Source organism: Ambystoma mexicanum, chromosome 4p (genome assembly GCF_040938575.1).
Source record: "Ambystoma mexicanum isolate Mex_15411 chromosome 4p, UKY_AmexF1_1, whole genome shotgun sequence".
Classification (NCBI taxonomy): Eukaryota; Metazoa; Chordata; class Amphibia; order Caudata; family Ambystomatidae; genus Ambystoma; species Ambystoma mexicanum.
In genome coordinates, this window is record NC_090927.1 from 220,033,629 (window position 1) to 220,057,158 (window position 23,530).

Consider the following 23,530-nt stretch of genomic DNA (forward strand, 5'->3'; position numbering starts at 1 on the left):
CATTCTCGAGTGCTTTCTCCGATGTCAACTCGATCATAGCTTGAATTCCTGGGGTGGGATCTTCATCAATCGGTATATAGGTGTCCCTATCGTTCAGAAGTGTGAGACATTGGGCATTGTAGAAGGAGGTATCCATGACTACAATTGCTCCTCTCTTATCTGCAGGCTTAAGGGTCAGTGTGTAGTTGTCTGATAGATCTTTAATGATCTTGCTCTGATGTTTCCTGATGTTGTACTTCTTAATATTATTGTAGTCAATTTTTTTCAATTGGTTCAACATCTGTGATTCGAATAGCTTCAAAGTAGTATTGTGTATGGGAGGATCAAATGTGCTTTTAGGCTTAATCACCAAGAATTCCGATGTAATTGGGTGTTCCACTGGTATCTGTGTGGAAAAGAAGACTTTTAGACTCATTTTTCTCAATAGTCTATAGAGGTTTACACGTTCTTCCAGGTGAGTAGTATTTCGGGTCGGTGTAAAGGAAAGACCCAGGTTCAATACTTCTAATTGACTTTGTGTCAGTTGTTTGGAGGAAATGTTAACCACTAGGTGTTGGCTTGTTTGTTCCTTGGTCTTAGGTTTCTTAATACCTCTTCTGGTGGTCTTCTGTCTAAAAAAGACTGAGGGACTGTAGATGATGTAGTAGCTTCTTGAGAGTTATGTAAAGTCCATCCCCTCAAGTTAGGAGTCGGTGGCTGGGTTCCTGTTTTATCTGCTCCTCTAGTTCTTTCTTCCCCACTCGAAGGAATCTCACTGCTGACTTCACTTGTAACTTGTCTTGAAGTTTCTGGTTGTGGCCTATTGGGGCGCGGTGGTCTATTGTTCTGGTAAAATTCTTGCCACGTGTATACGATATCCTGGGAGTAGTCTAACGTGTCCCGTCTGAATTTCCAGACTTTTCGTTGCTCAATTTCTTTTTTATATTGCGTTAGTGATGCATTAATGACCTCTAGGATGGTTTTTAATTCCTCACTTGTTTTAAATGTGCTGAGTTGTTCACTTAACTCACTTATCTCCGACTCTAATTTTGTGACTGATTTGGACAACTCTTCAATGGTAAGTAGTATGAGGTCTAGGGAACATTTATTTAAAATGTGTTCCCATTTCTTCACAAACTCTGGTACTTCCTTGCAGAAAGTGGGTTTAAGATAGACCCGGAGTCCCCTCGGACTCCTTTGAGAGCGATAATATTGTGCCAATGTCGTGGCATACAGTTTTTGGGAGATTTCCCTTCGTATCAACTTTTCTAAGCGAAATATTATTTGTTCTTGATTAGTTGCTGCCTGAGTTGTAGTTTCTATATCTTAGACTTAGAATGCCAGTAGCTTCTTCTTCATTGAAGCCAAAGGTTGTGGCATGTGTATCGGTAATGGCATTCATTTTAGAAAATGACATATTTTGGTAAGTGCAATTATTTAGGCGGGTGCTATCTGTGTCTATGTGTCACACACTCAGGGAGTGTATATGCATGCCATTGTTCCAGGTACTTGCATGCTTTTGGATAATGGTGAGTAAACATGAAGTGCACTGGGCTCCTTTTAGGAGGACAAAGGGAATTGAACACAGTATGCAGACCAAGTTCTAGAGAAAGATTCTTATAATGCTAATAGAGATTTAGTGAGGTGCAGAGGAGAAAAACACTGCCTTGACACTAGGTAGTGGTACATAACAAAAAAAAAGAAAGTGTCCACGGGCTGTGGAACACTCGCGTCCCCTGCACACTCAAGTTATTGCCAATGGCAATCAGTAATTCACAAAATATAGATCATGTTCTTAGAGATCTACTTCAATGTTCTATTTATAACATAAATTGCTTACAGAGCAACGAAAAAATAAAGATGAAACTCAAGATATAAAATGTGTTTGGAATAGCTGGCTAATTCGTCACCAAATGGGGTTTACTCTAATGGTCATAATCACGTATACACTTTCTTAGTCTACAGAGGTAGTAGTCATAAAGTCACTTAGTTATTGATTACAAAAAGCAAAAGATGTATTGATGCATGCCCGTCTATATTCAGCAATATTACCAATTGTTGATCATCATATAGTGCCATGTCTTCAATCACACAGTGTATGCATTTTTGATACAGTAGAGGCCTAACTACTGTACAACTAGCTCAACGCGTTTCGGGAAATATACCTTCTTCAGGAGCAGAATATTCTGTTATCAAATGTTAAATTTCAGTTTTTCATAATTTCATTCAGTTCTTCCCGACAATCTGTTTCCCTTAAAACAGAAAAGATAGGTATGCGTTTAGTGCAAATTTCCATAAACATGGTAACATATTTTAACCAAAAGTGTCTCTACCTCTCATCGGTGTCCCTTTTGTATATTTCAGGCAGGAGTAATCAATTCTCAGAATGGGAGACCCCTGGAATCCGGTAATATTAGTAATCCTTTTAGGAGGAAACAGCACTTGTCTAGACTGCTGTGAGGAGTCAGAAATGTGAGGCAGACAACTTGGTAAGGTTTTCTCAACAAATGCCATTTTATTATTTTAACAAGGTTGGATAAACACCCCACTATCCCTACCCTAACAAGGATTTCCCTGCCTAAAATAATTAAAGGACACAATCTAATCTTTCTCTCACACTTATACATATAACAAATATATAAGGACATGCATGGCAGTTCAAAACAAGAACAATTGTTGCAATATGAATACAACTCTCAGAACCTGGATGAATTCCCCTTCCCCAGATCATAAGTGGAATTCTGCTTCACAGTTAAAACAAAATAAGAAAATCTAGGTTTGCAACAAGGTTGCAACACAGTTCCTTGTAACTTCAATTGGTCAACAAAAAGTTCTGATACTTCAATAGTTCAAAATGGAAGGGTCTTCTTCTTCCTTGTACAATTGATCCTCCTTAGATAAAGGACAACGTTGCAGTTCATCAATCGCAGCAGTAATTGTCTTGGTCAGCATGAGTTTCCAGAACTGATACATTCTAAAGCCATTTTACTACTTGGTCCTAGCTTTACACAGCTTTTCCATCTGCAACATAAGCACATACATTGTCTCTGCCAGGACCACTCTGTAGCACTCCTTCAACTTCTACCTGGTTTACTCCCATGTCAGGCCTACTACCTCCAAAGGTTTACCATCCAGGTATACTCCCCTGTCTGAACAGCGTTTCACAACAAGTGCAATTGTTGTTAAGGTCAACTGACAAATGATTCAAAACAGCTTCTCAGTATTCAACAGTTTGTTGCTTCAAAGCTTTCAACAATTCTTTGAGGAAACCAATTCACATTAGTGCTTTTTAATACTCTTCTGTAACAAATGGTCCTCTCCTTCTGAATATCCTTGTCCAGAAAGGCAGCCTTTTGTGACACTCTTGTTTCCCCACTGCACAAATAACCAAATGCTGCTAGGCGTAGGGTCTTATTCTGCTTTTGCCCAAGCTTTGACAATGTGAGTTCATACCAGCTTTTAACATGTGTTGTATAAAGTATGCGCAACACGTTTCACAACTGAGGAATCTTTCATTAGCCCCCTTCTGCTGTTGGAAAATGTCTGCTGGACTGCGTTTGCCTTGATGTTAGTCGCTTTTGGCTTAGTCAAAAACGTATCATATTTCTGAACAATATCACCCCATTTGGTTGCTGGGCTTTCCATGGACTCGCACTTTTAACTTTACAGTCATTTGTTTTTCTTATGTAAGACTTATTCTGCTGTTTAATATTTCGAGATACAAAATTGCTTGGAAGACTACTTTCACTCTTACACGAGTACTGCATTTGCTGCTTTCCAATATTTTGGAATTCAAAGTTACTTTCAGAGGCGATTTCACTCATTGCGAATGCTATACTCTCTCTAAATGCCTGCCTTGGACACTCGAGTGGGTGCGGAGTGCTACAGGGTCACTACCAGCATGTGAACTCACTGGGTATGATGTGTGCGCCTCCGGTCCCCTAGCCGCTCACAGGACTTATGCTTTTGGAGCTCCTCGCGACCCAGCAAACTGCTTCTCATGGTCCGCCTTCGCCCGTGCCACCTGCTACTGGAGCTCCTTAGCCCATCTGGTGCACGCCACCCTCGAGGCTCTAGGATGCACACCAGTCACCGGAGACAGCCTCCTTGGAACGTAACCTTCCCTGGCTTTCGCTTCCTGCTGTGCAACCTCTGCACTTCATGAGAGACACAGACCATCTCAGGTCTGGCAGCCGATCTCTGCCATACCGTGGTTCCAGTGTTCTCCCTCTCTCCTCCAGCTTCTGTCTGAGCTTCCTGCACGTACCACACTGCTTCTGCCGGTTCGTCTCAATCTGACTCTGCTTCTCACCAGTGGCCTGCACCTGAGGGGGCCTTTTAAGTCTGTCAGTCTCCCTCAGGTGTGGGTCATTTCCTTTAATGATTTGATCACGCCTGCAACATTTTACCTTTTTGGCCCTCTTCTTCATCCCAGTACTTAGGGAATTATGGGACTTGAAGTCCCTAATGGCAAAGTTAGTTCGAGTTTTCTTAAAAGCAATATAAGGATTGGTTACCAGACCTGATTAGAAAGGGGATAGCAGTTCTTTTTGGTCATTGTTATTCCCAGATTTCCTTTCACTATCTCTTTTGGGGTTTAGGAAGGTATTTAGCTTTACATGTCTCTAGGATTTTAGACGGCTTTTTATTTCTCCCAAGGCCTAGGAGTCTGTGATTGTTTTCATCCCTATTCATATGTGTATTGTGTTAAACAAAAGGATTATTATTACAAGCCATTACAAACGTTGGCATTGAGGAAACCTCCTCCCTAGAGGAAGCCAAATACTGTGTTTCATCCCGCAAATTCCTCACTCCTGTACAGGGGGTGGCAACCCTTCACCCTCAACTGATATATAGATAAAACTTTAGGTCGGTCAAATAGTTCACTCTCCTGTCCATTGTAGAAATCAGGATTAGATTGCCTTTAAAATGCTTAAATCAATGCAGACTGTAGCGCCCTGACAGAAGAAAAGCACTGTCTCAGATAAATATGTATTTTAAAATGGATACTCACTATAAAGCCAGGTGTCGGGAACTATAACCCATGGCAAGGGTTTTGGGATAAGCAAGAAGGACTGACGCAATGATTTTGGCAGCAAAATCAGCAATCCAGAACATTTACACAATTGATGGGAGTAAAACAGTTTTGGAAGCATCTTGTAACAAGATCTGTTTGTAGGTTAAAAATGAAATTGCATAGAAATCGGACAAGAATGAGATAAGGCTAGGCAATTAATAGAAGCTTCTGACACATTTATCTATGTTCTTGAGTTCTTGTAGAGAACGTGCACACAGTGTGTCGTATCAAATTAGTTTGAAAGACCAGCTGCATTATTTAGCACCATAAATATCAGGAGATATATATATTCTCCAACGGTGTAAAGTACCAGAAAACTTGGCATAACCTCAGGAAGTAGATTAGGTGCAGACGTTGACACATGAAGAATGTTCTTGGCAGGAGTTGAGGACTTTCATAGCTTTGTCCAGCCCTTTCTAAAATAAACATTGGTGCGTCAGAGAAAAGCTGGGGATGCCAGTTATGCTAATCTGGAATTATTGTGCATGTGTGATAAGTTGGCCAATGGTAATGAAGGGATGTTTGGCCTATCAAAGCCTACCATTCACAAGGTGCTAATTTGCATACACATGTTGAGTAGTCTTTGAAAATCTATAAAGATCGGTTGGATGCAGAGATGCATAGTGGTATTTTCCTTTGATGAATAAAGACACGTTTTGACTCCCAGGCGTCTGTTTTTCCCCCTTCTCTGCCTAATGGATGGGTGCATGAGATTCCATGGATGTCTGATGGTGGTGTGGGGGAAGGACCCCTGTACACTCCCCTGGGCATTTCCTCCTCCCAGGTGTTCCCCCTCACATCCCCTTTAGCACACCACCCACAAAGTCAGGATCAGTAAGCGTCTGCCTTTCCCTGGCCACCTGGGATTAGACTTTAGGTAGGGGTTTAGAGAGAAGTCTGTAGGATTCATTACACTGCCCTGAGCCCATTCTCCCGGGGGTTAGACAAGTTATGGCTTATTACGGATCCAGGTCCGTTCCTATCTCCGTCAGTATAGCTCATCAGTTTTATCGCTCTGCTGTGTCTATTCAAAGGCTCATGTATGACACCCAGCCTCTGCTCCTCCCCGGTACAGAAATTCCAGAAACATTTGTAAGTGCTGGTCATATTCAAATAACGGCTTGTTCGCAGCTTATATGTCCCATTGTGCTCCCCACAATGCAGAGCGATATTTAGCTTTTCAGAGACACAAATGGGGAAGAGTCAAAGACAAGACACATAATCTGTAGAAACAAAGCCTATTATAGCTCCCGTAATAGATAGTGTGTGAAATAAGTGAAATCGCTACCTGATTTACACATTTAGGGTTTCCAGGGAAGAGGTATGGGTTAAGACAAAAGAATCACAGGGTTCCCATCCAAAATATTTTCTTCACACACATCCAGAACACATTCAACATAATACCTGATTGGTCCTACGCTACTTTGACCGACACAGCGGTTTCAGGTTCTCTTTCGAGTCAGTAGGGAACATGAATGCACTGCTTTTAAACTGCAGTGGTAAACTGCTTTTCTCATTTCCCTATTCAGATAAACAGTCCTATAGGCAGGGTACTTTCCCTCCTGTATCCTCGTCTAACCACATCTGATTTCCAGATTATCCAATTTCAATTTTCTAGATTCCAGAGACAAACATCAACGCCCCTGTTTCAGACCCCACCATAGAATACATGACGGTGCTTTGACACGATTACCTGTGTTCAGAAATACAATTTTTTTTTCTGGTCAACTCTTGCTTCCGTGCCCGATCCGGTTGCCCTCCCTGGGCCTCTGGGTGCTCTGGCCAGTTCACTCCTCGGACAAAATCATTTCTCTTGGGCTCACGGGGATCACCGGGAAGTGCGCCCGCCGGCCCCCAGTTCGGGCTACAGAGCAGCAAGAATCTGACTTCTAACGACACCAATCTTGACGAGGAAAAGGATCACTCACGACTTTGGTGGAATGGTGAACACGTTTATTAGTAGAAAGCAGTGAGAGCATGAACCCACCAGCAACATGGGACTTCAAAGAGTCACCTTCCGTCCGAGCCCCCCCCCCTCTACCCACTGGCCTTTATACCCACCGGGGCTCATACTTTCCAATGTAAAGCGGTGGTGCCAACAGGTCAAGGTTGCACACTAAGTTCTTCCTGCTAGGAAAGAACAAAACCAAGCCAAGCTTCCTTATGTCAGTCTTTGATAGCAGCTGCACTCTTTCATGTAAGCCAGTGAGGTCACCTTGTCGTAACTCAGTTACTGCTTAAAGATTCTGCTCCCCTGTGCTCGCTTTTCTCAAGAAAGCGAGAGATTAGATCCTGCTTGCAGATGCGTTTCCTTTCCCTTTTGGCATCAGAAGCGAGAGATGAGAAAGCAAGCATTCCAACCAGCTAGGCGAGAGGCCTTCATTGCAATGACATGCGCAGTACATCCTCAAGTTGCTGCTCATAAATGCAATGGCCACTTGCGCCATATCCCACTTGAATTCAAATATTATATTAACAGTCACATTGACTCAATACACCAATCAATTTCCAAGGTGTGTATATGGTGACTTTACTGGACAGCAAACACTTGTTTCAACCCTATTACACAGGGTCTTCCTCAGGGCTGTAGTACCAAAACAGAATGCTTTTGCATGCGCAGTCAACATGAATTGATCCCAATATTTTAAGACCAAGTCACAAAATGATTTCAAAGACATACTAAATGAGAAAAGATTCAAATAGAAAATCAAAAACAAAAAAATGGAAACCTGGATGGGAATGGGGAGAGGGGGATGGAGAAAAACAGAACACAATCAATTAACTTTGATTCTTCTAGTATATCACAATTGTAGATTAGAATTGCTCAGATTCTTATTTGTCACCCTTACTTGCATGGAGCTCACCAACACCAATTCTGTCCCGAGACCAACACGCCAAACACCCTCTACCAGTGATTCCAACTTTAAGGTGCGATAAACTCAATCTCTACATGGCAAGCAAGACACGTGGGTGTTTCAGTGAAGCCAAAAAACAGATAATGATTAATTACCACTTGTTCTATATGACCAGTTGCCATCAACCATCACATCGAAATGTGGTTCATGCGCTGTATACTCAATTACTCTCTGAAATTGAAAATTCGAATACCACATTAGGGAAATCAAAGATTCAAATCTAATGTCTTAGCCAAAATGATTGTAAACAGGGAAACATGCTGGCTAAAGTGCCACCATGCTTCAAGTACTGTTTAAAATTGCATACCTTCCATAAAGCACAAAACAATCTCACTCCTTTTTGATTGTCACACTTGCTGTGTTCGGTTCAAAAGGTTTTTTTGAGGGGTTCATTTGAGGGGTTCAATCCCAATTCTTGAATCCCTACAGATTAAAACATTTTTAACAGCAATCTTACTTAAAATACCTGCTAGTAATTGCTCTATATTAAAGCCCTTATGTAACAAATCTGCGAGAATAAAATACAAATATTGCAAAATCTAATTCAGTTTTATTGGCTACCCGCTGTCACAGAGCAAGTGTCATTAAAAAATCCTGCTTGGAGAGTATTTTCGGGCATACAGAAATTATAGGGAAAGGTTGGAATTGTGAAGGAATGTGAATTGTTAACCACCAGGTTCAAACAGAAAGGTTACACTGAGGAGACTTTGAGACATGCCCAAATGAGAAGCTGGGTCCATGATTCCCCAATACTCTGCAGAGAGTAATAAGTTATTCAATATATTTCTCATCAAACATTGGAGCATTCTAGCTTTAGACTCTAGATCTGTGACTGTTAATAGAATATTTGAATTCATGTGGGATATGGTGCAAGTGGTCATTGCATTTATGAACAGTTACGTTTGTACTTGCCAACCCACCCAATTCAGAAATGGAAGTTTGGGAGATTTGAAATAACTTTTTAATTATTTTGGTAGATGGCTCAATTGGGGCTGGGGGGGTTAGCCAACAGTTGCCACCTCGCTTGAGCAAGAAACATTGTTTAAACATGGCGGGTTACAGGGCCTCATTGCTATAATACTGCAGTGCCAGGCCTTGGGAGTACATACAATTTCCATTTCCCAATTTTTCTGCACATCCTGCATGTTGCACCTCATACCTGGAGCACTGTTCAAGACCTCTGTAATCTTCTGAGACACAACAGAATATTAGGCTTACCTGCTGATGAACTGTTTTGCCTCTGAGGCTGCCCTGCTGGCTTCTGAGGTAGCTGCATTGAACCATAGCTTCATGGTCTCCCTACTGCACATCAACACCACTCTGGGTCCTTAAGCCATCCTCCTTGGCCAGGGGGTACTTGCCCGTTTACCTAGCTCCTTCCTTGTTGAATTGGGAATTTGGCAGCTTCTTTATCCTACATCCACTTATGCTCACTTTTGGCCCATAGGCTAATATTGGGCAGAAGCTGTGATTTTAGAATTTTAAGTGATTCCCTGAACACTGAATGATCTAAGAAGTCACTGTCCCAAAGAATCTATGCCTAAAACATTAGCTGCCTGTTACACACTGCATTTTCTCTGTTATGTGCCTGAATTAAGAAAATATTTGAACTGATGTGTTGCCTTATTGCATGCCAGTGTATGGTGCACTGCACCTTTTTACCACCCAGCTCCACCCAAAGAGTGTAAACTGCTCCACCAGGTTTACTCCCAGAGAGTTTGCCATCTAAGGAGACGCCCTCCCTCGTACCTGTGGGTCAGACTTTGTTTGCCCTATGCATAGGGCCTAGGAAAGTCCCCCCAAATAAAATTAATGACATTTGTCTTTTTTTTTTCAATCCGAAAAACCATTGTGACTTTATGGGCTTTAGAATTCTTGCTGTCGCTATGGTTAATATTGCTCCCTCCATTTCAGGTTGGTTCTCAGTTTTGATGATGGGGGATTCCTCGCTTTTTATAACACTCGCATGGACTGGGTTTCCCGCCCTTTCACCAGACCCACCTGCGACATCTTGTCAGCTACTTTCCATCGAGGCCAGGCATTGGAGGCTCTGCGTCGCTCAAAGCCTGTCTGCTTCACGTTGCTGGACCAGCGGTATTTCTCTGGGCTGGGTATGTATAAAATGTGTTCTTGCCTGCAGTTGGAATAATTTAAGCTTCCATTGGTATTTGTCTTCAAACGTGGAGTCTAGTAAATTATTCTTTTTTAGCCTTGTTTTGTAGGGTGACCAGATTTTTGCAAACAAAAAACCCGGACAGGTCATAGAGCTAAAAGTAGGACTAACATAATAAATAAAAAAATAGTCTTACTTCTATGTCTATGGCCTGTTGCGGGGGCTTCTCGTTTTGTATCCAGAATATCAGTGATTTTTGACAAACAAGTTATGGCCCTGTTTTAACAATACATGTGTGAAAGCGAAAAGCATTTCATTAAACGCCTGAAAGTAGAAACTTTCATAAACAATTTAGATTTCTTAAGTTATTTCTTTTATTTTTTATTTGCATTGCTTTTTTGATATTTCGAAATGTTACATAATAACAATACTATGCCTACAGTGACTCGGCCTGAAGGCTGGCCTTGTCAAGCGGTGATGGGGAAACCCTCTCAGACGGAGAGGGAGGCCTGCCGGGGAGTTCCATTGCCAGCTGTGCCGACTCCAGGCCTGCTAGCACCCTGTGCATGATTTTTGGCGCCCCTCCCCTCGCCTACAATTTGTGAGTGAAAAGCGGAGGCGCGATCGTGCAGCACCTTGGCATTTTGGTATTGTTTGAACACCAGAATGCAAAGATGCAGCGTGATGTAGATTAGTGACTCACTAACAAAGCTTTTTTAGGGATGTGACCATGATGAATAAAGTGCTAGAGTGCAGTCGGAGAAGGTGAGGAAAGCCAATTTTGCTAGAAGGCAGATGAAAGGTATGTTAAGAGAGTAACTCGGAGGTGAGGAGGAATGCTTTTAGTTGGGCTTTAAACAAATCTGTGTGGACTGTTTCTCGCATGTCCAGGGGAAGAGCATTCCATGCAGGAAGCGACAAGGAGCAGAAGCAAAGGGAAGCTCATGGAGTGTGAAGCGCCACAAGGGTAGTCTGGGTGGCAGAGTGGAAATTACGCGAAGGCTTGTAGAGTTGGATAGAGGAGGATGGATACTTCTGAATAGTGGGGTCTTCTCAAACCTTGCCTCCATGAGATCCTTGCGTGTGTCTTTGTTTCTAGAGTCAACTCGTCTTACCCTTGAGACCAGCAGAGAAGCACATGTGAGAAAATTACAACTAGTGCCCCACGTGCTGAGCAGAAAAAGCAAACGCTCTCAGTAGAAAACCTGAAGAAGATGCACCCCCACAGAAGTACAAAACTGACTGCAGCAGCGTGCTGTGAGAAGGAAGAGAGATGCTTGACAAAGATGCTTCCATGCACAACCCAGAGACTATCTGTACAGGGCCAACAGAAGGCTCCCAACACACCTGCACAACACAGCCAAGCTCAACTAGCAAACATGGGTCCCGAACAGCAACCCACCATAACGGAAACATGAACACTTTCGCTGCTGAAATGCCATGGCCCCTCTGCGGCAACAACTCACAAGGAAAGTGGGTGGGGATTAGCTCACTAATTATGCCTTTCCAATGCACATACACACCCTGGGTGGGGAAGACCGGGTCAGATTGGTCAGGGAAAGAAATCAATCTCCTGGAGAAAGGGGACCTATAAGGCAGGAGCAGATAATGTGAGTAATTTGGGTCAGGTCAGCAGTGGAGGTGGAGGACGGCCAAGAGAACAGCAGGCGGGAGGAACGTCCCTAAGACTGCTAGGTGTCTTGTAGAGCAGGTAAAGTATTGGCTATAGAGTGGAAGTGATGGTGCAGAGTGAGTCCGTGTTTGTGTGGAAAGTGTGTAGAAACTACTAGAAAGACTAGTATAAGGCATGTATGGGAAGTGAATGGTAGAGATTGAAAGACTGGTGTTTGAGTAGCAGCGGGAGGAATGGAGAAGTAGTTGCAGAAGTAACATCAAAGGGTAGAAACAAGATAGAGGCAGAGTGAAACTTTGAAGTGACAGTAGAAAGGTGGGAGGAGTAAGAAGAAAATAGTATAGAAAGGGAGAGGTGAGAGGAGACATGACTGGGTAGCCTGAATCAAACAAGTGTAAGTGGAAGCCTCTATCCCAATTCTCATTGGAGCACTATCCCTTGTATAGAGTAGGGACAGGTAGGTCCCAGAGGAAGACTTGGACAAAAAAGGCCTTTGGGTCCTCACCATAGGGACAAGGCAGAACCTAGACCGTAGACGACAACATTCTGTAGCTAACCCGAGGTCAGGGACGCCTATGTTAGGGCAGAGAATGAAAACGAGAGAGAGGAACAGCCATAGGACCCACAAAGAAGAAAGTCGTAATCCTTGCATCATCTCTTTGTGACTTGGAGTGATAATTGTGATTTCTCAGACACTACTCTTTCACTAATGTTTTTCATTTATATTTTGTTTTCTAGTTCTAAATTAAATGATTTTCCCCACAATATTGATATACTGTGACAAGGATCTCATTCTGGCGCTTGGGACCTCTGGTAGTGTGACCATTAGGGCTGTGTACCTCCACATGCCAATTGAAGATGGGTCTGGGCCGCTATAGAGAAGATCCACTAGTTACCCCCACTTAATCCCCACCTCTTGGCAGCGGATTTTCAAAGGACTATGAAGAACCATTTCCTTGTGAAGGAAGAACCTTCGATATAAAAGAGTTGATTCGAGTAATTGTATTTATTTTGTTTTTATTTATTGAGCATTTGTATGGCGCCTATACAGCAGAAAGTGATTCCAGGTGCCACATGACTAAGGGGGTGAGGGAACAGAGGTGGATAAAAGCAACAATAAACTGTCCTCCTAGCCCATGTGACATTCAGATCGTGCAAGTGCAGCAACGGGAAGAGCAGGGGTGTCTGGCTGTGTGTCCATCCTTGAGCTACAATGCAAAGTCGTTGATATTTGTTTTACAACCAATCAGCAGGAACACAGAACCATACATAAGAGACACCATGGCCACCATAAAATTGTTTGAGGGACTGGTCTTGTCCTCAAATTTGTGGTGACTATGGACATTACATCTCTTTACACAGACAAAGGGGAGGCTACACCTAGATTTTAGAGTCCATGTTTGCTTAACATTCACAATTCTATCCAGGTGTGGCATCCGCCAGCATTCAAATTATATCCAGATGCAACGCAGGATACCGGCCACAGTTCCATCTGAGTGCGGCACCTACACAACATTCTCAATTCTATCCATGTTTGGCACTTGCCAACGTTCACAATTCTCAGTGTGGCACCTATTCAACATTCACAATTCTATCCAAGTGTAGCATCATCCAACAACCAAAATCATGTCTAGATGTGACACAGGCACTGGCCACTGTTCCATCTGAGTGTGGCATTTCCTTAAAATTTAGTTCTATCCAAGTGCGGCACCCCCTTAACATTCAGAATTCCAATCAAGAGTAGCACTCCGTTAACATTCACAATTCTATCTAAGTGGGCAATTTACTTAACGTTCACAGTTCTATCGAAGTGTGGCATTTCCTTAACAGTCACAATTCTATCATTTCTTTAACATTCACAGTTCTATCCAAGTGCGGCACTCCCTTACAATTCTATCTAAGTGTGGCATCTGCTAACATTCAAAATCATGTCTAGAAGTGACACATGCTATTGGCCACGGTTGTATCCAAGTGTGGCACTTCCTTAAAAATCACAGTTCTATCTAAGAGTGGCATCTGGTAACATTTTAACTCCTGTCTAGATGCAACGCAGGCTACTGTCTACTATTCTATTGGGTAAGAGTGGCAAGGCTTTCTGGAGTAGAGCGATTGCTCAACTTCCTGCCCATGCCACACTTATGATCTCGTTGCTGCTGGTTGACGGCTGACCACTGGCTTCCTTGGCTTCCCCTATTGACACCTGCAGACACGTTTGGAGCCACCTCTGTAGGAGCCACCCTTGGCCTTGAGGGCAGCAAGACCCAGCACGCCCGCATACCCACCCCCCCCGTAAGGCTAACAGCCATTCCTCAGATGGTAAGTGAGACAGAAAGGGCACCTCTGCAAACTGCTATTCAGAGATCCTCCCTCTTTCCTTCACAGACATCACTTTAGGTAATCGGTACACCACTCAAAGGTGCCATTTTTTCTATTTATTTTTTTCACTCCCCCTTTTCTTAGCATTTTCTATCTTGATTTTGGTGTGATAATTGGTAGGATTCTAATTATTTGATCCCAGTAGGTGATTGTTCTTTTAACCCCACTCACTGGAGGGTATCTCTTTCCCTGTCCATAGGTCAGTGTTTGATAATGATAATGGATGTGGTCAAAATGAGTGCCCCTGAGTTTAAAAAAAATAAATGTGTCTTGTTCCTCAGGGGACGTCCTAACCAGTTTGATCTTGGTCCTGAGGAAGGAATAACAACTTGGTTACCACTGCCGAAAAAAATACTAACCCTGAGTGTACTGTGCAGACACACAGCAAAGTGGCTCTTCAATTTGATTATATAGCATTTTAGCTTTACTTAGACCCCTGTGCCCAAGAATTGTCTTTTGGGCAGGTGTTTTCATTTATAGCACCTAGCTATTAGCTAGACAGAGAGGTACCCCTACATCTAATTACGTGTGCTGGAGGCTACGGTTTCCTCAACATTTAGTGCTATTTCGTTTTGTTTAAATATTTATATTAATAATAGTTAATGTCAAAGATTACAAACAAAGTTGACAAAGTTTTCAGGAAATTACATAACTTGGTACATTCAAAGTTGTAGAAATAGAATTAGAATATTTGATACCGAGTTACAATTAACTATGATTAATGAAAAACTAAGATACAATTCAGATAATAATATTAGGGGGAATTTGTACACAGACAGACATGAGACATGAGACATGAGACAAGAGGGAAGAGAAGGGGGTGGGGGAAATAACTAGAAAAGTGTATCTATTGTACATTAGTATTCAAGTATTGTATGAATCTATTCTAGTTCTTATTAAATGCATGCAAATAATCAGATATTGAAGTATGATATTGTTCTACTCGATGAGTCGAGCAGATTGAGTTCCACCAGAGATTGTATGAAAGATTGGTAGCATTTTTCCAATTGCATGTGTTATTATGAAAAGCAATGTTAATAAACAAGTTACACAAATAGTCAATTTGACTTATGACGGGATTGATTATAGGGCTGATCAATAAATAAGCAAGTGTTAAAGAGAAAAATTGATTGATTTGAAGCCAAACTTTAGACCAAAAATCATCAAGATATGTACATTTGAAGATTAAATGCGTAAAATCGGCATTGGGTTAATTACATGACCAACATTTCTTGGATGCACCAACTTAACTTTTAGCAACACGGGAAGGAGTAAAATAAGCCCTGTGGAGAAAAAAATATAAGTTTGGGTGAGATTGGCAGCAGAAGATGTGGAGTGGCAAACATTCCAGATTTTAGTCCATATATCTAGGGAGGGCTGAAGATTCCAATTTGTTTCCCAATACCCGATAGTGCGATTAAGCGAGTTAGGGGAGGGAGGGTCATTTAGAAACATACACAATTTTGCAGCTTTAATCGAGGGATTATGAATTAAATGATTTTAAAAAGGGAGATTTCTGCTTAAAAGTAGAAAGAAATGTAGTAATTGATTTGATTAATGAAGTAGGAAAGGAAAGGTCAGATGTAGGAATATTGTATTTGTACAAATTATCGGACAAGGGATTACTATTTCATTTTGTATTAGTTGTCTGATGAATTTAATCCCTGAATTATACCATCTATGTATAGTTAATAAATTAGATTTGGTGGAATTTAGTTTGTTAAACCACCCAAAAAATAAATCGGGTTTGATTGTGTTAAAGGAATTAGCAGAGGGTTTATTCCAAACAATCTTGAAGAAGTGGAGTGATGGATAAACAGTAATGTTGGGCCAAGAAGATGTAGTTAGGAAATGAGAAGGAAAAAGTGGGGAAATGATGCTAGCTTCAATTGCGATCCAGAGAAGAGCTTTGCTTAGGTGGGGTTCATGGTGTTTAAAGGAAGCAAGTTGTTGTAAAGCGAAAGCTTTATGGTAGAGTTGGAAGTTTGGGAATTTGACTCCACCTAAGGATTTAGAAAATGTTAGTTGCAATGTGAGGCGTCTTGGGGTTCCAAAGAATTTTTAATAGTAATGAGTCAAGTTTTTTGAAAAAGGAGGAATGAATTGTGGTGGGGATCATGGTGAGCGAATATAGAACAATGGGAGTAATCATCATCTTGCTAGTGTCTAGACGGCCACCAAGATAAAGAGGCGACCATCTTTCAGTCATTTCAGTGACTTTTTACTGGTATATATGCTTTGGCAACTAGAAGATTTAAGTATTTAATATGAGACGATTGCCTAGATAGACCTGATAAAGGGGTGTTGGACCTATTACATGTAAAGTAAGGGGCATAATTTCTGAGCCAGAAACGACGGAATAATCATTAATAGTGGAGATTAAATGTGGTATAGAGGAAGCAGGATCAAAAAGATATGCAAGAATGTCGTCTGAATAAGCCGAATGTTTGGCCTCTATATTGTTTATGAAAATTCCTTTAATGCCAGGGTTTAATCTGATGCTTTGAAGTAGGGGTTCTAAAGCTAGGTTAAACAATAGCGGGGAAAGAGGACAACCTTGACGAGTACCTCTTTCAATTTTAAATGGGGAGGAGAGAGAATTATTAGGATACGAGTGGTAGGTGAGAAGTATAAGATTTTAACCAAGTTGATGAAGTAAGGAGGGAGGCCATGCCATGCTAGGGAATGAAACAAAAAAGACCAGGAAACACGGTTGAATGCTTTTTCAGCATCTAGGACTATAAGGGCCGAAGGTACGATGAGTTTTGGGATCGTGCTAGAATGCTGAATAATCTAGAATTAGAGGAGGCATGACGTACTATAATAAATCCAGATTGATTATGATGTATGAGATTAGGAAGGACGGTTTCTAAATGTTTAGCAAGAATTCTTGTGTAGATTTTTGTCATGATGCCTACCGCCGGAGCACCAGGCCAGGCCCAGCACCCCTGGGAGCAGGCATCATGCCCCCGGGTAAAAGCCCAGCGGCCCCTTATAGGGGCTCTTTGGACTCTGTCCTGGGCCTTTGGCGCCAGGCACATAAAGGAAGGTGTTTTGTGCACTTTCCTGATGCAGACCATGCTGCAAGATTCAGGCCTCCCCGAGACCTGAAAGGGACTATTTTTTCATTGGGACTATTTTGCCACTCGGGCGTGGCCAGGGAAGGATACTTACCTGGAACTACTTTGGGGGCTATTTAAGCCACGCCCAGACAGTAGCTCACGCTTCTCGTTGTTCTGCATCCAAGCAGCTGAACGCTCACTGTCTCTGCTCCTGCATCTGGTCTCCAGCCACGCCCGCCTCGATCCTGGAAAACCTGTAAGGAAAGAAGAGAAGAGATAGGTGAAAACCAAGAATTTTATCAAACTTCTTACCTGCATCCAGAACCTTCACGCCAGCGTTCCTGAGAAAAGACTTTCATTTAAAAGCACCGCGTTGCTCGCTGCAGCGCCGCGCTTCACTCACCTGTCCTCGGGAGTTCTTCTGGCTCCACCGCGACTGTCTGCACCGGTCGCCACATCTCTGCGCCTAGGGGAGAGAAGAAGAGACAAAAGGTGAGCAGAAGGAACATATGAGGAAAGCCTAATTTTCCGCCATAACACTTACCGGTCTTCTGTTGGTGGATCATTCCTCATTTCGGGTCGGCGCCGCTACGTTGGCAGGTACCGCACCCCGGCCCCCATGGGGAAAGGGCAAAAGACATTACTGGAGGAATATAAAGACATTAAGAGGGTTCGCCCCCATCGCTAACTCAACTGAGTTTACCATCGGCAAGTCAATCCCTCAACGCATCGCCTTCATTCTGCACCTGAAATAAAGGACAGATCACAGGTTAGGAAGGCAACAGAAAAGGAGGCTCAATGCTTGAACTTTTGTAATCTTCATACTTACGGCATTCCGCTCGGAAAAGTCAAGTGGATTTTGCCAGCGCCATTCTGAAAACCAGTGAAGTAACTGGACAAACACGCGCCCCTGCACCAGAAGCAGGATGGAGAGTTCATCCTTTCAAACCATAAGGTGAGCTTCAACCGTGGATTTCGGAGGAAGTTAGAGAAGAACAAAGGGGGGAAGGGGGGAGCAAGCACACTATTCTGCAGACTGTTAATCCCCGTTCTCATCTGCAGAAGGATATTCCTACGGGCCAGACAAGCGAGATTTAAGGGTCCTGTTCAGTCGGTGTTCCGAGTTCTGCGCATCACGCTCGAAGAGGCCACAGCAACCCAGACTAGACCAGCGCCTCCGTGGGAGTCAGGTGAGCGTTACAATTTTTGAGTCCGAATTAATAAGAGAAATGGGTCGATAGTTTTTGACAATCAAGGGATCTTTGTCTGGCTTAGGAAAAAGAATGAGAAGGGCTTCGCTAATAGATCCAGGACTTTGTCCAATATTGACAAAGTGGGACTATAACTCTAAAAGTTTAGGAGCAATAGAGTCAATAACGGTTTTGTAAAAATCTAGAGTGAATCCTTCAGGGCCTTCGGCTTTGTTAGGCTTAAAATCATGTATTGCTTGTTTAATTTCCAAAATAGAAATTGGTAAGTCAAGGGGAGAAGAATCTACTATATCATGTAGATCAGCTTTTTTATTGGTTTCGAAGAAAGAATTGATATCAGATTTAATGGAGGAATCATCTGAGTATAGTTTAGAGTAGAAGTGGATGAATGCGTGGTTTATATTTTTTGGATTAGTTAATCTGATACCTTCAGGAATCAATTTTTCTTTTTTCCTCTTGAGATATGAAGCTAACATTTTGCCAGCTTCATTAGTTATTATAAAGTGTTGTTCTTGATCTGAGAATAGAGTTGGCGGCTTTATCCGTGCAAACATTTTGTGCTATTTCTAATTATTGTTCATGTGTTTGTTAATTAACTAATTTTGCCGTACTTTTCAGGTGTTGTTGTATTGATTTTTCTTCAGTCACCAGTGTATTCTTGTGTCCTTTGAGTTTTCCCTTTTGCTTAAAAAAAAAGTTATGTAACTGCATTCATGATAAAGCTTGCGCCCAAATATATGTATAATAGATTTAGTTATATGGCGTAAAATGAAACCTGCTCTAACCTTGGTTTATGTGATTGTGACACTTCTTGGTTATAAGCATTCGAATGATAGGTGTCAATTTCATAATATGCCCAGCAATTTTCACACTACTGAAATAATAGGAATTGAGGGTTTGTAAAATCATTTTCCTATCGTGACAACTATTTGTGTTACAATTTCCAATGACGCCATCGCCATGCCCAGGTGCCGCACTACTGGCGGAGAAAAAGCACATGAGAAGGTTCCAATCGCCCAACCCCTTACAACATTTAATACAGAAAATAATTGACGGCTTCGGAAGAAGTATCAAGAAATCAAGATCACTTTGCTAATTGAGATTTACTCCATATTATTCAATGTTGTGGTTTTATGGCATGGCTAAAAGCCTCACCCTCACTGATGGTGTTATAGAATCTAGAGCAATTTTATTGAAACTGTGTGGTGTGTCCCTGGGGCGTGAATGGAATCTCACCAATCCCTAGAATAGTGCAATCGCAAAGCCTAAAATCAAATCAAGAGCTGCTCAGTCATCCTAGCTGACCAATGAGTGTGTAGTAGGCTGGGGTGGTAAGGGAACAAGCGACAAACTGAATTGGGTGAGAAGAACGAGAGAGAACAGGATAAAGAAGAGGAAGCACAAAAAATAAAGGATGGAAGAGACCAAATGCGAAGGAGAACATAGTGGGGGGAGACAAAGCACAATGTAGAAAGAACACAAAAGAGACATTGAAACCAAAGAGAAGGATAGAGCGAAATGCACACACTGTGGGAGAGAACTGAAAGGCTTGAAAGAGGATAGGAGATTGAGAGAGGCGAGGTAATGAGAAGAGAAAGAGAAGGAACAGAAGAGGAGCGATAGAAGAGGCAGGAGAGAATTAGAAAACAGGCAGAAATTGAGGTACTAAAGGAAGAGACTGAACAGATGTGGAAAAGAGAAAGAATGAAAGGGACTGGGAGAGACAGTGGAAGAAAAAGAGAAGAGACAGACCAAGAGTGATAGACAGCAAAGCAACAGGAGGAAAGTTAATGAGCTAATATAAAAAAGTTAGAGGGAAGAAAACAGAATGTCAGTGATGGCGATGAGAAGTAAGAAGGAATGACCGAATGGTAGAAACGGGCAGGAGTAAGAAAATATCTGAAGGGTTTAACTAGGAGAGAGAGACATATGAAGTCCAAGAAAAATACTCAATCCATCGTTTGGAGGCCCAGCTAAGCTATTGTGCCCCCGCACATTCCAGGAAATCACAAATTTAGGAATACAGATGCAGGTCATCCAACAGTCCAGCTCAGACCCTGGGCCTTCAGTTAGTAAGTCGGGTAGTATGGGTGTTTGGAGATGGTTGTGGTGGGTAGTGGGTGTGTGTTTGTGGTGTTGGAAGAGTTTTTCGTGGCAGAAATGTGGACAAGAGGTTGTAGAGCATAACTGGATGAGATGGTAGGACATGATAAGCAGGAGATGGCCGAACATCAGGAGGTGTTTGAAGAACAATTGGAGGAGGTGGAAGGAGCAGATGTGGATGGGGCAAACATCCAAAGGAGGTTGGTGAACAAATGGAGGTGGTGGACATGTCAGACCTCGGTAGTGCCGTTTCTGTGTGGGAACTCCTTCCTGGCTCTATGGCACTTAGCATGGTGTCTCAGTTGCAGATGCTGTTGCAGGCCCGTCTCATGATTTGGATACTCGAGGCCTCTGTGTTTCAATAAAGAACAGGACATATATCACAGAAGTGCTTTTCAACTCCGATTTCACCTGAAGAGCAGTGTTCTTGCTTTTGTGTTCCTACTTCATGTATATCAACCACTGCCCTGATTTTTCTAGATTACCTCTTGGATTCTCCTTTCTGTTTTTTTTGGAACTCCCAGTGAAATGTATTCAGCATTTGGACTCCAATGATTTCTTGGACATGGCTCAGGATTTCCCCTTGACTTGGTGTTTTCTTCGGCTTGGTGACTATAAAGTGCTGGCTTTGGCACTTTCTTGGATATGGTTCTTTTCATACCGTCACAAGGAGGGGAGAAGAACCGCAGATTGTGTTTGTTGCCCATATTCTTCTGCCTCCAGATGTGTCCCCATGTCATACAGGTCCGTCCTACAGGTCCGTTTGGTTTTGGATTTGTACCCTGAATGAGTGCACACCATAGGTATTCTGGATCATTCACACACTGTCAAGGTAAAATGGGAATAAGGAAGGGTTAGGTAAATGATAAAGGATTAGTTAAACATATGTTCCTCTTTCTTCCTCGATCTTAGGAGATGACCCTTATGGTTCTTTTCTCCACCTTTTTGCCGGACTACTCCTCACTCATGCCTTTTCAAAAGTGATGCAGCGGGCATACTGGAGGAAATTGTTTCACCCTCCAGGTATCTGGGGGCCACATTCCTGATCTTTTGAGAAGCCATACTTAGCCCTCTTTGGTGAATGGATGGAGGGCAGCCCTAATACCATAACCATGATAATCTATGCAGTCGCAACCCTTAAGCAGATATGACTGCAGGATATGCTACGTTTAAAGCAACACCTTAATGCCTCACAAGGCAGTACACAACCCCTGCCACTAAAACCCAAAGTCGCCAGAGCAGATGCCCCTTTCCCAGCTTCTGTTGCCCAAGCATGACAGCACAGGTGCCTGTTGTAATGTCTTGTCCTTTTTCTTTTGGCTCCTTGGAAAACCATCTGTGTGACCCTAAAGCTTATTGTGAACCATGCTTTCACAGATGCCATGGCAAAGGCTGTTTTCATCATGTCCCATTTAGGGGGTCTTGCTGCCAACTGGATCAACCCTCTCTTGAACACCAGCAACCCTGTTTTGTGTAATTTTGAGACCCTTCTGGAAGCCATGAAATAAAGTCTTTGACACAATACATCAAACCCAGTCACATGGCCTTGAATGTTTAGGATGGATACAGGGGTCACAAACCATGGTACCATATGTAATAATAATAATAATAATTAGGCTTTTATATAGCGCTACAAACCCTCAGGTATCTGAGCGCTGCTTATTATTACCCACGGTGTGTGGTGCTCATTTATCGACCTCGGAAGGATGAAAGGCTGAGTTTGGCCCCGCCGGGATTCGAACCTGCGTTAACAGGCTCTGCACGGGTGTCAAAGCGGGCGCTCTACTCGCTGTGCCACTTGACCGGTCTGGTCTGTTTCAACTGGCTAGTGTTCGAAAAATCATGGCCTAAAGCTAAGCGAGCGACCTGTCTATAGGGCTCTTTGAAAAGAGATGAAGGGTGCCCTTTCAGTGGTTCTGTCTATCTTTGATGCCTATCTAGCCCTGTTTGATCTTGTGTCGCAATCGGACGCATGAAGGTGGAAGGTCTTAACAGAGGGGTGAAACGTGCACCCCCTCACACCCGATCTGTGTCTAGGCTAGATGCCACAGACATCGAAATACACCAGAGAACCCATGCAAATCAGTTGTTCCTTGTCATGTGACTAACAAGAACAGAACAACCAATGACATGTGAGTTGATCAATGGGATGATTACACTTCAGACCTGTCAACTAGAAATGACAACGGCAGGCTCCCAAATGGAAACTATTTAGTTTGACATCATTGCTGCCCCTCATATTGGGCTTATTCTAGGAGTACCATGGTTACAGGTACACAATCCTGACATTAACTAGAGAAGTGCACTTCTCTTCTTTCTACTGCCAGGAACACTGTCAAAGCCGATGGACTGTGTGTAGCCTGTGCCGAGCGCTAGCAGAGTTGCATGATTCTGGGGCTGTGACCCTAGAAGTACCTCTAGAGTATCAGGACAATCATGATGTCTTCAGCAAAACACAAGCAGAGCATCTGGCCCCACATAAGGACTATGACTCCCCTATGGATTTAGTTGAGGTGGCTAAAGTCCCTCATGGGTGGATATATTGCCTCTCAATGAAAGGAGGATCGCCTCCTCAAAGAATACTTCAACAGGTATCTAAAGAACTGGCGCATACTGTCCCCTCGGTCTACTGTGGTTTCAGAAAAGAAAAAAAGTTCAATGGGCCTGGGCCGTATGACACGAGAACACAGAGGCAGAGGAACATGGGCAGGATGCGCAATCCATGGTTGTTCTCCCTTCTGGGGATGGTATAACAATCTGCACTGATTTAGAAAGAAACAAAATAAAATCCAGAATGAACTGTATCCAAAGGGATGTCAAATCCAGCACTGTATAGCCACCAAGCCAAGAGGAAATCCTGAGCCAAATTCTACCCGAGTTTCAGCAAAACAGAAGAATCCAAGTAGTAATGCAGAAAATCAGGCTGGTGGTCAGAATCTGAGATAGCAGGAGCTCAAAGACGAATACTGCTCTTCAGGCAAAAGCTGAGTTCAGAAGCGCTGCTGTATTTCTTTATTGAAACACTGTGATCTTGTGTATCTGATGCAGATCATGTGTCCGG

General features: G+C 42.7%; 1 protein-coding gene across 3 annotated transcripts in view; it reads left to right on the forward strand.

Moving 5' to 3' along the window:
• The window catches only part of NEIL2 (nei like DNA glycosylase 2), a 283,374-nt gene that overhangs the window by 175,069 nt on the left and 84,775 nt on the right, over window positions 1-23,530 (forward strand). For all 3 annotated transcript variants that reach the window (XM_069605002.1, XM_069605003.1, XM_069605001.1), the window contains exon 4: window positions 9,886-10,082. In XM_069605002.1, coding sequence (XP_069461103.1) covers window positions 9,886-10,082 — 197 coding nt within the window. The remainder of the gene's footprint in view (window positions 1-9,885; window positions 10,083-23,530) is intronic.